The sequence below is a fragment of the Chenopodium album genome, chromosome 8, assembly GCF_948465745.1.
Source record: "Chenopodium album chromosome 8, dcCheAlbu1.1, whole genome shotgun sequence".
Taxonomy (NCBI): domain Eukaryota; kingdom Viridiplantae; phylum Streptophyta; class Magnoliopsida; order Caryophyllales; family Amaranthaceae; genus Chenopodium; species Chenopodium album.
In genome coordinates, this window is record NC_137841.1 from 69389806 (window position 1) to 69403114 (window position 13309).

Here is a 13309-nt window from a genome sequence, read left to right on the forward strand (position 1 = left end):
AGTTTAGTGCAACTCAATTCAATTTAAAAGAACATGATCGAATTAAATCTCACTTCTCAAGCTAGTTTGTGCATATCAATTTCATTGAACATCTACTTTAACATGACTTTCATTGAGCATCTACTTTGACATCAATTCTCTCGCATAGAATGAACAATTATCAATTAATAACAACAAAACCTATAAAAAAAACTTAATCGGGAAACCATACCTATGGGCATATAGAGTATTTGTTTTTGTGAATTTAAAGTAAAGACATGGCGAATACAAAAACTAAGAATAATGAATGAAAAGGAAAAGTTAGTAGAATATAGAAAAACAAATTTAATACAAAGTATATAATAACAAGGTATTAGAATTCGTATTTTCAATTGTTATGAAATATGATATAGAAAAACAAATTAAACGTAAATTATAGAATAACGATATTTATGAATCATGCCAACTAGCTTAAAAATGATATAGACCAAAGTATATAAATTTTTAATTTTACCTACTACGAAGAATATACATATATATACATATATATAGCAGGGTACTTAGAATCGAAACTCGTAATCGATGGGTCAAAACTTCCAACTTTAGTTTCGAGTTTGGGAACCAATCCAACTAATTTTAAGATCCCCACCCCTTTTCTCGTAGTTAAAAGAAATTATTATAACGGTGGAATTTGTTGTATACACCTAGGTGTACCATACACCTATAAGTATTTTGTTCTCATTTAATTATTGTTTTTCATTTAATCATTAAATAAAAAGCAAAAACTAACCTTGAATTAGTTGAGTGTACGGTACACCCGGGAGTATATAACAATCTCTCTTATAACGGAGTTTTATGCCCGCAACCGTCCACCACCTCCAACCTCCCTTATCCACCTTTTCTATCTAATGAACCTTTATTTGAAGAACATCAAATATTAAGAACTAAAGTACGATAATAATATTTTATGCTCCTAAAACACAAAATATTGAGTGAGTTGAACTTATTGCTTGTCAACCCATAACTAAAAACCTATTTCACAAATGAATAACTTTTATATTCGAGATAGCTTATCAAGTTAAACACAAGTAAAACAAGATAATGCACCTTAACACTTGATGTATTGATGTATCCTCATTACTATACTAGGTCAAATAATTTAACGATCAACACAGCTCGGGATAGCAGGCTCGACACTTTGAGAGTTTGAGAATCGGTTTATCGGTGTCCCTTTTATCTCATGTGCATCCGATAAAAACATCATAATTTGATGCTCAGTATAAACCATACCAGCTGAAAAACATCTCTCCTTCAGAGTGTTGAACCCCAATCAGATCTCCACCTCTATTTTCTCTCTCCTCGAGAGCTTTCAACGCTCAGCTACTCGCCATGGCAATGGCGATTAGGGTTTCTCTTCTCTTCTTCCTCTTCCTTTCTTCTTCCTTACTCGTTTTCTCTCTCTACGAAGATCAAGCAGGTCTCGCTGACTGGTAATTGTGATTTCTCTTTCCTAATTCAACTCAGTTTTCATCTTGTTTCAATTTTGCTGAATTTCATGGTGTTTTCTTCGAATCAATCGCAGGCATCAGCAATACTTAGGGAAAGTTAAGCAAGCAGTTTTCCATACTCCGAAAGCGGGGAGGAAGAGGCTTGTGGTTTCCACTGAGGAGAGTGTTATCGCATCTCTTGATCTTCGCCGCGGCGAGATTTGTAAGTTGTTTGATTGTTTGGAATTGATTGAATTGTGATTTTGTATTGAATGCTGGAAAATTAGATTTTGATTTTGATTGGTGATTTTGTGTAGTTTGGAGGCATGTGCTTGGGGAAAATGATCGAATTGATCACATTGATATCGCCCTTGGGAAATGTAAGTGTTTCGCCGTTGTATTCGATTTGGTTGAGCTTTTTTGTGATGCAATTTCTGGATTATTAGTTGTGGATAGGTTGATTGGAATTGCAATTTAATGGGAAAATTGTGCATTTTATGATTTTGACTATTGTATTTATAATATAGTATCTATGCGTTGAGTTAACTAGAAGATATCTTAAATCCTGTAGTTAGTGGTTTTGTGATCGAACCGTGAATTTATTGTGCTGTTGATGTTGACTTTGAACTTCCTGTCTTTTGGGCTGAGTTTTAGGGTTTTATTATTTTAGAATCCTAGCTTGTTATTTGTAGTGGTCGGATTGTGCAACCTTTTTTATTATTCGAGAGATGATCGGCACATAGAGAGTAAACACAGAAGCCCATCTTTTATGGGTGCAAGAACTCTGGAGGGTGGACTCTCTCCATTCATTGAGATGGGCTGAGTGTTTACTATTTCTGGTGGGTGCCAGTGAATGTTCTATTGGTAATACACTGTAAAAAATTAAAATACATAAAGCTAGGAAGATTGTATTTATGTTGCTGATATCAAACAGGAACAACATTCGTTAACATATGTAATTCTGTTTCAGATGTGATTACGCTCTCATCAAAGGGAAGTATCATTAGAGCATGGAATCTTCCCGATGGGCAGATGGTGTGGGAATCATTCCTTGTTGGCAAGAAACCCTCAGAATCTTCATTGTTGACAGTGGTTGGTCATAACATTTCCTCATTAAATAATGTTGTAGATTTAACTTCTGCTGTCTGCTATAGCAGCTGAATTGTGTCCATTGTGTTCTTGATTTCCTAGCTTAATGATCTTGGCTTAAATAAATATGAATTTCCGGTATCATCAAAGTTTCTCCGTTTCGTGTAGCATTTCATTTTGTTTTGTTTATCTTAACTGCCCCAAAAAATTTGGTATTTTTGTACATGAACATTATATGGCCATCTAATAACATTTACTTGGTTCTGTCATGCAGACTGATTTGAAGGTGGAGCGTGATAATTTAATCCTTGTTTATAGTAATGATTGCCTTCATGCAATTTCAAGTTTAGATGGTGCAGCCCTCTGGAATATTGAACTTGAAAGGTTGAATTGTTTATCTAGTTTAGTTTCTATGCCTTAACTGTCCAAAAGCTTATGTCCTTAACTTTATATTTTATATGCCATTTTTTATTGCCAGTGTGGAGCTTCAACAATTAATCAAGCCGGTTAGTGGCGATGTCATGTATGCTGTAGGAATTTCAGGCTCCTCTAAGCTACATGCCTATGGAATCAATATCAAGACCGGTGAGTTACTCAATCAAGATGTTGTAGACTGTCCTGGTGGACTCTCTGGTGAAATATCTCTCGTCTCTAGTGAAATCTTAGTAGCTCTGGATGCAAGTCGCACAGAACTGGTTCTAATAAGCTTAAAAGATGGGAAAATCAATTTCCAGAAGACAATTATTCATGAGCTTGTTCCTCAATTTTCTGGGGAAGCGGCTTTGTTACCCGTTAACCTGGAAGGGATATTTGCTGTAAAGTGCAATTCTTATATTGTATTCTTGAGAGTCAATGAGCAAAGCAAGCTTGAGGTTGTGGACAAAATTGAGGATTCTTCTGCTGTTAGTGGTGCTCTTTCATTCAAAGAAGATCAGCTAGCTTTTGGAATTGTTCAACAAGGAGGTAGTCAAATTCATCTCACAGTGAAGCTTGGTAATGATTATAGTACCGATATTTTGAAAGAAAGCATCCAGATTGATCCTAATCGAGGGACTGTTCAGAAGGTTTTCATTAATAATTATATCCGTACCGACAGATCTTATGGGTTTAGGGCATTAGTTGTTATGGAAGATCACTCTATATCATTATTGCAACAAGGTAATATTGTTTGGAGTAGGGAAGATGGGCTTGCTTCAATTGTAGATGTCACAACTTCAGAACTACCCCTAGAAAAGAAAGGTGTGTCAGTTGCCAAAGTCGAGCAGGGTCTTCTTGAGTGGCTGAAGGTATGCATTTCATTGTAGGTTTATTATTATAATTGAGAGCTAGGCTCAGCAGTAAATAAATAGCTGTGTGATTTAATCTTGTAAATGTCATTGCATATAAAATCATTCCAGGGTTTAGTCTTTATTGCTTTTGCACTGCTGTTAATTCTGCAATACTACAAGTGTCTTGTGCTGCATGGTTGAATTACTTTGCTTTAAATGACTTATTTTTGACATTAATTCACTCAGTAATCAGATCTCACTAGTTTTACTTCTGTTAGACTGTCTTCCTAAATTTTGTTTGTTTTTTTTTTTTGGGGGGGGTGGTCTACATGAAAGGTGCTGGCTCTACAGATCTCTACTTTCTCTCTCTCTCTCTCTCTCTCTCTTTTTTCTTGGCACAGTTGTGGGATAAGGTTAAAAAAAAAACACAGGAACGCCTTGTTCCTTGTTTGCCAGCTCTCTCTTACATGGTTCTAGTATCCACACCCTTGCAGACAATTATAGTGGGAAGGTTACTACTTCCATTTCAAAAAGTGATCCTCCCCCTATCTCCCCCTTCTTGGCAACCAAAAAACTGTATATATTATGAATGACGGTATTTTTGAGAAAATGATTGTCTAATATATCTTCTTCCTCTCCTAAAGAGAAGCCCTTGTGAATGAAAACCTTTTATCTTTGATTTGAAAGTGGACTTTAAGAAATAAGTATGCTATTTATTGGTTTCATCAACCAACTTGCCAGGAGACTACATTGGCTTTCTGTTCCAAATTCTTGCGGCAGGCAAGTGTTATTTGGAATTTTCTACATTTGTGCTATTCAGCTGATTAACTTACATGACTCAGGGACACATATTGAAGCTTAAAGGTACTCTGATGCTTGCAAGCCCTGAAGATATGGTTGCCATCCAGGCATTGAGGTTACAAAGTTCCGAGAAAAGCAAATTGACCCGAGATCATAATGGTTTCAGGAAGTTGCTAATAGTGCTGACTAAATCTGGAAAAGTTTATGCATTGCACACTGGAGATGGAAGAGTCGTTTGGTCTACTTTTCTGCCTAACATGCGCAAGTCTGATACATGTGAAAATCCTGTAGCACTTAATCTGTACCAGTGGCAGGTTCCTCATCATCATGCTATGGATGAGAATCCAGCTGTTCTTGTTGTTGGCCGCTGTGGGAATGGAATTGATGCACCAGGCATTCTTTCAATTGTTGATACCTACTCAGGGAAGGAGCTTAGCTCTCTGAGCTTGACTCATTCTGTTGTTGATGTCATTCCATTGCCATTTGCTGATTCAACAGAAAAGCGTCTTCATTTAATAGTAGATGTAGATAGAAATCTGCATTTATACCCTAAGACTCCTGAAGCTGCTGCCATATTTGAGCGTGAGTATATTAATGTGTACTGGTATTCTGTTGATGCTGAAAATAACATGTTGAGAGGACATGGATTAAAGAGCAAATGTATGAGCGAGATAGCTGATGAATTTTGCTTCAGCTCAAGGGATTTGTGGTCAATTGTATTCCCTTCGGACTCGGAAAAGATAATTGCTACCGTTGCTAGGAAAGCAAGTGAGGTATGGTTTTAATTATGCATATTACTAGCATTATTTTTTTTTTCGATATGGAGGAGGGGGTTGAATGTTGGTTTGATCTTTGTGGGTTTTTTTTTTTTTTTTGGTAAATGTATATTTTGTTGCTCGTCTGATATGGATTCTAAAAAATGTTTGCTCTTCTGTAGGCGGTACACACTCAAGCTAAAGTAATGGCAGATCGAAATGTTCTGTTCAAATATATTTCCAAAAATCTGTTATTTGTTGCTACTGTTGCACCCAAAGGTGCTGGTGAAATTGGATCAGTGACCCCAGATGAGTCATGGTTGGTTGTGTACCTTATAGATACCGTGACTGGGCGGATATTACACCGCGTGACGCATCATGGTTCACAGGGTCCTGTCCGTGCAGTAAGTTGTTTACATATTCTTCCCCTATGACATTAGTTCTCTTAGTAATTTTAAACCTCTGTTCTTATATGCCTTTTTTTTTTTTGCTGTGTCCTCTTGAAGGTTTTTAGTGAGAACTGGGTTGTCTACCACTACTTTAATCTCAGGGCCAACCGATATGAAATGTCAGTGATTGAAATCTATGATCAATCCCGAGCGGTATTATTTCGAACTTTTTTATGTACTTATTTAATATGCAATTTCAATCGACTTATATGAGTGATTTTCTGATATTCTTTGCATATGCAGGACATCAAGAATGTTTGGAAGCTCATTCTTGGGAAGCATAATCTTACCTCACCAGTTTCATCGTACTCTCGACCAGAAGTTATGACAAAATCGCAAACTTATTTTTTCACCCATTCTGTGAAGACAGTATCCGTAACATTGACTGCAAAAGGAATAACAGCAAAACAGCTTCTAATAGGAACTGTTGGCGATCAGGTTAGGCTCAGTCTTATGTGTCATTAAGGCTTTGTCATCTGCTGTGTGGCTAATTATGATAATTTTGTGCTATATCTTCAATAGGTTTTGGCTCTTGACAAGCGCTTTCTTGACCCTCGTCGATCTATAAAACCAACCGCTACTGAATTGGAAGATGGAATTATACCTCTTACAGATGCGTTGCCAATCAATCCACAGGTATATCATAGGCAATTGGTTGATTGCTTTTTTTATTTTTGCATATAGTATACCACATTGATGAATGAAGCTCCAAATCCCTATAGATGTGTGTTTGGATTGAGAATTTGGAGGGAAGGGGCTGGGGAAATGAAGAAGGCAATAGACAAGAACTTCATTTTCCCACTTTGGATACAGAAAAGGGGAAGAAAATTGAAGGGGGCCATATTTCTCCCATTTAATAAACCAAATACTCGAAAGATAATACAAGTCCATTCCTTCCCCTCCCTCACTTTGCTGATGCTCAAACTCGTATAACTTTTAGGATTTAATTGCAGACATGTAGGAGCCTTTTGTACTGTATCTGTCCCATTTTTTGCTAGTCATTTACTATGAATATATATAATGTATCTTATAATGCTGTTTTGCAGTCTTATGTGACACATGCACTCAAAGTGGAAGGTCTTAGAGGCATAATTTCTGTACCTGCCAAGCTAGAGTCCACTACCCTCGTCTTTGCGTATGGAGCTGATTTATATTTAACACGACTTGCTCCCTCAAAAACTTACGACTCCCTGACAGACGAGTTCAGCTATGCATTACTTCTCTTAACCATAGTTGTGCTTGTGGCCGCAATCTTTGTTACCTGGATCATGTCTGAGCGAAAAGACTTGAGAGATAAGTGGAGGTGATTTCCCCATGTCACACTTTTTACATTTTGCATTCTTTAAACAGCATTTTCTCTTGTAACTTTTAACAAATTTTGTAGCATTATCTTCTCGAGGTAGCCCATTGTCGTTGTAAATCTAGAAGCACCGGAGGGTATTTTCACATTATAAGATTTTACTCACACAGTTGAACCAAGTTGTAGTTAGAATCACTATCTTGTTTTTTGACATCAAAATTCATTAGTTGACACTAGCTAGAGTTTATCCTATGTTAACAGTTTGCAATGATGAATGTGGAATGCTCTCGTTTTGGTTGCCATGATCTTGTTTGAGCAATTTGCTTAATAGTCGGCCAATCTTCTAGTTCAAGGCTGTCTAGCAATTATGATTCGGAGTACTTCGTACATGATTTTATTAGCTATTGAAGGATGACTTAATTGTGAATTTATTTGCTAATACAGAGTATATGTTTTGTCCAGTCAATGTCATTCTATAAAACGTTTGTTTGGATTTGTTAATTGGCTGTAAAATGACATTTCATATTTTCATAACATGATTTTTTGTGCGGAGTATCTTTATTTGTTTTTGCAACTTTGACTAGTCTAATGCGAGCTCCGATCAATTCCCAAAATTACCATCCCTTGGTAAAATTCCATACCATTTACCCAAAACTCTCCTCCATTACCATCCCAATTCTCAACCTTTGAACTGTCTGGTCCAGTGCGTCCCGTCTCTCTTTATCAAGCACGAGCTTAGAATGGGACCTTATGAAAAGGGCAGGAAGATGTATGTCTTATTCAAAGGCGGTACATCTTCTGTGGCGATTTATAGTGTACAATTTCAATTAAGTGAACTAACCAAAGACACTATAAGCATCATGCTAGAGTTGGTAAGATTTTACAAAATTCCCGTCAGCACGAGTCTAGGAATCTGTTAAAATAGCTTATTGATCTTAACTGATTAGCTAGCAGTACAGTCGTATACATCGAAAATTCATGTCGAGCTTGCACATGGAGGAGGACTAGTAGTATTGTACTATTGTGAACTAGCCACCCACATAATATGAGCAGAAACAAAACTAGCACTTTTTTTTTTGTTATGCAAGAGATAACCTTAATAAATTACAGAATTAGCTTCAGCAACTGTCTGTCTTTCTACTGCTACTTTCTCCCTTTCCCTGTATAATTTTTACAGACCCTCCTATATAAAGACCCTCCTATATAAAGACCCTCCCTTTTCCTACCCTTATAACTCAAAAGAGCCTTAAATTTATGGGGTAGGTACCCTCCCATAATAAGGATTAATCCCCACCTTCCCAAATCTCTTTGATAGGAAACTGCTTCAAATATTACACCAATCCCAACTCACATTATCACAACAGACTGATACTGACATATCCTGCTAATCTCCACACTCCTTCCGTACTCTTCTTCCCCCCTCTTTTACCTTTCTTTTCTTAGCTTTCTTGGAGTTAGGAATCTCATATTCTCTACCATTTCTAACTAAACATCTTTCTCTCACTACTTTCTCTCTCTTCTCAATCTTCCAATATGAGAGCTACTCATCCAAACCACCACCATAATCATAATCATCAAGCTTCTCAGAAGAGAAGCAGTGCTTCAATCTTCTCCTGCGCTTTCTTTCGCCATTGTACTGATTCCCCTCTTAGTCCTAATACCCCTCACTCTTCACCGCCACACTTTTCGTCGTCTTTGCCGCTTCCTCCTCCTCTTCCGCCACCACAGGTGACTAGCAGGATTCTTTCTTCTGCTACTCATTCTGCACCACCTCCTACTTTGCCTCACCACCCTGCTAAGCCTTCTGATTCTGAATCATCCTCTTCTTCTACTTCTCAGAGTTTCACTCAGTGGCGTTTTCCTTCTACTTTTCCTCATCCTCCACCTGAACACTCTTCTCCCATGCTGCCGTCACCGACGGCTGCAGGGAAACAAGGGTTTCAGTTTCCTGACCTTATTGAGCTGTATCATATGGCAGAGCTCCATTTTGCTTCAGGGTCGGATTCGGATCGTGTTGCGGCTCTCCAGATGTTGGAGCAGTCTCTTGTCCCAAACCCGCCCTCGGATGCTGTCCCTGAGAGCGGGGCTTCAGTGGTGGTTCCGGCGGTGGTGGTGGATGAAGTGTTACAGCACATGAGCCAAAAAGTCTCGGCAAAGTCGGCTACAAAGGTCCTGCTGGCGCTCTGCCTGGCAGAGGGGAACCGGCTGGTGGCAGTGGAGTGTGGGGCCCCATTGCGCGTGGTGGACGCTCTGCCAGACCTTGAAGGGTCGGTGGCAGAGCGGGCATTGGCGGCACTTGAGCTCATGTGCACAATTCCCGAGGGAGCAGCCGAAGTGCGGGCCCATGCACTCGCGGTGCCAATGCTGGTGGCAACCATGGGGCGAATGGAGGGCCGAGGGCGGGAATATGCAATTAGTGTTCTCACGGCGGTGTATGGTGGTGGTGATGAGGTTCACCAGGTATGGGAGGCGGCACCGCCCGAAGAGGTAGCACGGGCGGTTGTCCTGGCCATGCAGCAGGGGGACTGTAGTGCTAGGGGAAAGAGGAAAGGTTCTCAGCTTCTTAAGGTTCTTCAAGAAAATGGAAGGGTTGATTTGACTCAGTAATTGTGATGCAAGTTATATGTTATGATAATATAGTAGTGTATGGTTTGATTTATATGATTTGATGAGTATCAATTATGCACCCCTTATTCCCTGAAGGCCTGATTCACTCTGATAATTCTCTTTACAAGCAGAATCTTCATCGAATTTCGAAATTATTATCTGGTTTAGTTCCTGATTATAGCAGTCCATGTTAATTTTCTTTTCATGATCTTTGTATAGTTAACTAAGCCTGCATGTAAGGAAAAATATAGATCAAGTGTGCTTGCTTTTGAATTTTTGATATATATATATATAAGATGTTAATCATGTTATATATCTTTATATTGCATGTATTGTTCATGAATTCAATAAAAGTAAAGTAAGGGCGGATTCCAAATAAAGGCTATATGTTCTCATCATTTTATGTTGAGTTCTTCGCTTTATTATTGTACGGAGAATAAGATTGGATAGATTCAGACCTAATATTTTTTAAAATTTACTTCAAAATCAATAAATTTGGGCAAGTCAAAGTTTAGGTCTAATATGAGTTAGTACTAAGGATTATGATGAAAGAATGACAATAACATAAAGCTAGTAGAGGATAGATTTTTGGGTATTGTAAATTTGTAACATGTCATTTGGGACCTAGTAATGAAGTGGACAGAGTAGAATCCAAGTGAACTATATAAGCGTTGGCTTCAAAACTTCAAAAGAATCAATTATTAGAGCCATTATTGATTAATAGGATATATATACTTCGTATATGATTTGTAATAAAGAAACAAATAGGATGAGTAGTAGGGGGTATACGTCATAATTTATGAGTCATAAGTAATTTTGATTACGTCATTATTATCTATATTATTAAAAATAAGTTTGGAATGCGAAATATTTGATTTTTTTTTTTTAAAAAAAAAAAGAATCAAGTAGTTGTGATTATGAATTATGATGGCCATGACAGAGTAGTCATTTGTCGTTCTTTAAATCCCTACATCATTTTCTTAATAGTTCGTGTTTCATATTCAAGGTTGAGCATGGCATATGAGTCGATAAATATCATGTTAAATCCTTTGTCAAACAAAAATAAAATGATACCCTACTTTTTTAATGAAACGATAGCAAATTGGAAATTGTCTTTGATGATGGATGCCAAAAGCTCCCCACAAAAAAAAAAAAAATCAAGCTACAGTTTTATTTGGAGCTACATGCGAAGTTGCAATCATCTACTCTAATCCTTAAATAAGTAATTATATGTACAAGAAGTTTCCTCATGTTGTATAGATGAATGAGAGTAGTGTTTGACAAAAGAACAGTAATGACAATTGATATTGGTCCCTATTTAAAAACTTATAGGTTGCGATTTGGCGACTTGCGTATTAGATTAAGCTCAATAATACAAAAAGATACCCGTCATAATGTCATATTATTGATACGTGTTTCACGCTCAATAATATTATTAGAGTTTAATAACGATATATCGTGTTGAAACTTGTCTTATAATTTTTTGCGCAATTCTAATTCATACTTAAATTCACTGTATTGTTATTATCCATATATTAACCTGAGAAATTGCTCGGGACGCTAAAAAAAATCCCATCACAACAAACTCACCATCACTAGGATGAAGTAGTCTCTTCATCAACAACCATTACATGAACATAACATTTACAATGAATGTTAGATATGAAATCACATGTGGTGGGACTGAGTTAGGGTTAATCACAGGAAAGATTATGTAGTGAGTCTGGACTACTGGCAGTACTGTAGTAGTGAGCATATGTCAGAATTAGGGTGACATAAAGCCAAAAAGATGACAATTACAGTTCAAAGCCCTACAAATTTATGAAAGCTCACACAAGATTCCTTCAGTACACAACTTTTTTGAAAGCTTAGAGTAAGCTCTGGACTACATTTGTCTCCCAATCTTCACATCTTTTGTTCCTATTTGTTAACTGGGAAATTGAATTTAATGCTCACTTCTTTTTGGGTAAATTTCTTAGAAATCACCTCCAACTCTTACAAAATACTTGCACTTTTTGTTTCATTCATGCTAGGAAAGGGTATTTGTCTAGCTAAGGTGGTCTATTTACCTTAAATCCACTTACCTGTTCTCATAGACTGAACTGAACTGAATTGAACTGAACTGAATTGAACTGAACTGAAATGAATATTTTATAAGAGAAGAAAATTAGGAGCTGAACTGAACTGAAAATAAACGTATGAGAACAAGGGCCTGTTCTACCTCCGTTTCATATTATTAGCAACGATTTGACATAAATAGAAAGGAAAAATGTTTAATCGTTGCAAATAATATGAAACGGAGGTAGTATGTTTAATGAGTTTAGATAAGAAAAAATCAGTACAAGTATAAAGGTTGATAATAACTACTCAACTAAATTTACGGCTACATACGTACTACTCCGTACTTTGTAATATAAGTTCATACAAATAAATTCTACTATGTAATACGGATCCAAATAATTAAGTTTAACAGTGTTTGATAAGTGAAATAAGATGAATTGAACAGGTCTGTAGGAATATAAAATATTATCTTTTAATATTAGGAATTTTATCAAAATATATAACTAGTTTTAGCACATAAAATATATTTATATAAAAATTATTTTAAAAAGTTCAAATAAACCGTGCATCACACTGGCTTCATCTAGTTAGATTAGAGGTATTAAGTTTGGCTCCTAACAATTTTTTTTCCTTTTTAGTTTTTATGTAATTTATCTCCTCACAATTATTTTCAATATTATATGTGTGCACAAGATAATAATACATATATTATGTTTGGCCCCCCAATGAAAAATCTGACTCTATCCCTGCATATAACCCATGTTATACTAATAGAGTAACTCACATAACAATGACAAAATAGCTTCTATAATGCTAACCGAGTAACTCCTTATTCATTTGTATATCTTCTTCTCATTTTCTATCAAAGTTTTACCTCTTATTGAATAACGCTTGGAACAACAAATTAACACCTTATATTATTAAGTAAGCCCTATAACCCTAAGTCCCTACTAGAGTAACCTCAAGAATCATGAAGAATGGCCAGCCACATAACCCAAATCAGAGGTAAAACTTTGATAATTTGATAGAAAATGAGAAGAAGATTATACAAATGAATGAAGTACTTTCCCTTCAAAAAATTAAAAATGAATGAAGTACTTGGCAATTGAAGAGTAATAAATGACCGACATGGATGTCATTTCAGGCATTTATGAATGATGTTTATAAATACGGAAGAATAATTGGGCATCTGCTTTTTTTAGCTCGTACGACTTAAGGCGGTAGGCCCAATTAATGTACGGTATGGATCTAAGTTTAATACTCTTTAATTAAGGGCCCAGCCCAAATAAGGGATTGTTATTAAAGTTACTATTATTTTTTTAAAAAAAAAATTATTTATTTTGAATTAATTCCTGCTCGTCTTGCCACATCATGTAGCCAGTTGTGAATGAATAAAGTAACTCCTATAATATTGTATGCGTTTTTGGGGCTTGCCCCTCGTTTCCAAATAATAATAATAATAATAATAATAATAATAATATATGTGTAATTCCTATAATACAAATTGAGTATC

The 13309-nt window shown here is 36.4% G+C and overlaps 2 protein-coding genes across 2 annotated transcripts; both read left to right on the forward strand.

Annotated features, from left to right (window-relative positions):
* Positions 1-1241: 1241 nt before the first annotated feature.
* Positions 1242-7430, forward strand: LOC145642134 (uncharacterized). The gene is made up of 12 exons (XM_081693228.1): positions 1242-1469; positions 1562-1689; positions 1784-1846; positions 2437-2558; positions 2830-2939; positions 3034-3841; positions 4666-5397; positions 5562-5783; positions 5886-5981; positions 6072-6266; positions 6351-6464; positions 6875-7430. Exons 1-12 carry the CDS (start codon positions 1369-1371, stop codon positions 7133-7135), a joined length of 2952 nt encoding a protein of 983 aa, XP_081549354.1. The 5' UTR covers positions 1242-1368; the 3' UTR covers positions 7136-7430.
* A 929-nt stretch (positions 7431-8359) lies between these two features.
* Positions 8360-9826, forward strand: LOC145556429 (uncharacterized). The gene has a single exon (XM_081618084.1). The coding sequence runs from the start codon at positions 8662-8664 to the stop codon at positions 9733-9735; it is 1074 nt and encodes a 357-aa protein (XP_081474210.1). The 5' UTR covers positions 8360-8661; the 3' UTR covers positions 9736-9826.
* The last annotated feature ends 3483 nt before the right edge of the window (positions 9827-13309 follow it).

Excerpts from the sequence above, each read along its gene's own strand:
- LOC145556429 (XM_081618084.1), top strand. The coding sequence starts at position 8,662 with ATGAGAGCTACTCATCCAAACCACCACCATAATCATAATCATCAAGCT.
- LOC145642134 (XM_081693228.1), top strand. The coding sequence starts at position 1,369 with ATGGCAATGGCGATTAGGGTTTCTCTTCTCTTCTTCCTCTTCCTTTCT. Across the intron at positions 1,690-1,783 it reads TCTTCGCCGCGGCGAGATTT|TTTGGAGGCATGTGCTTGGG; the intron begins GTAAGTTGTTTG and ends GATTTTGTGTAG. Across the intron at positions 6,267-6,350 it reads TAGGAACTGTTGGCGATCAG|GTTTTGGCTCTTGACAAGCG; the intron begins GTTAGGCTCAGT and ends TATCTTCAATAG.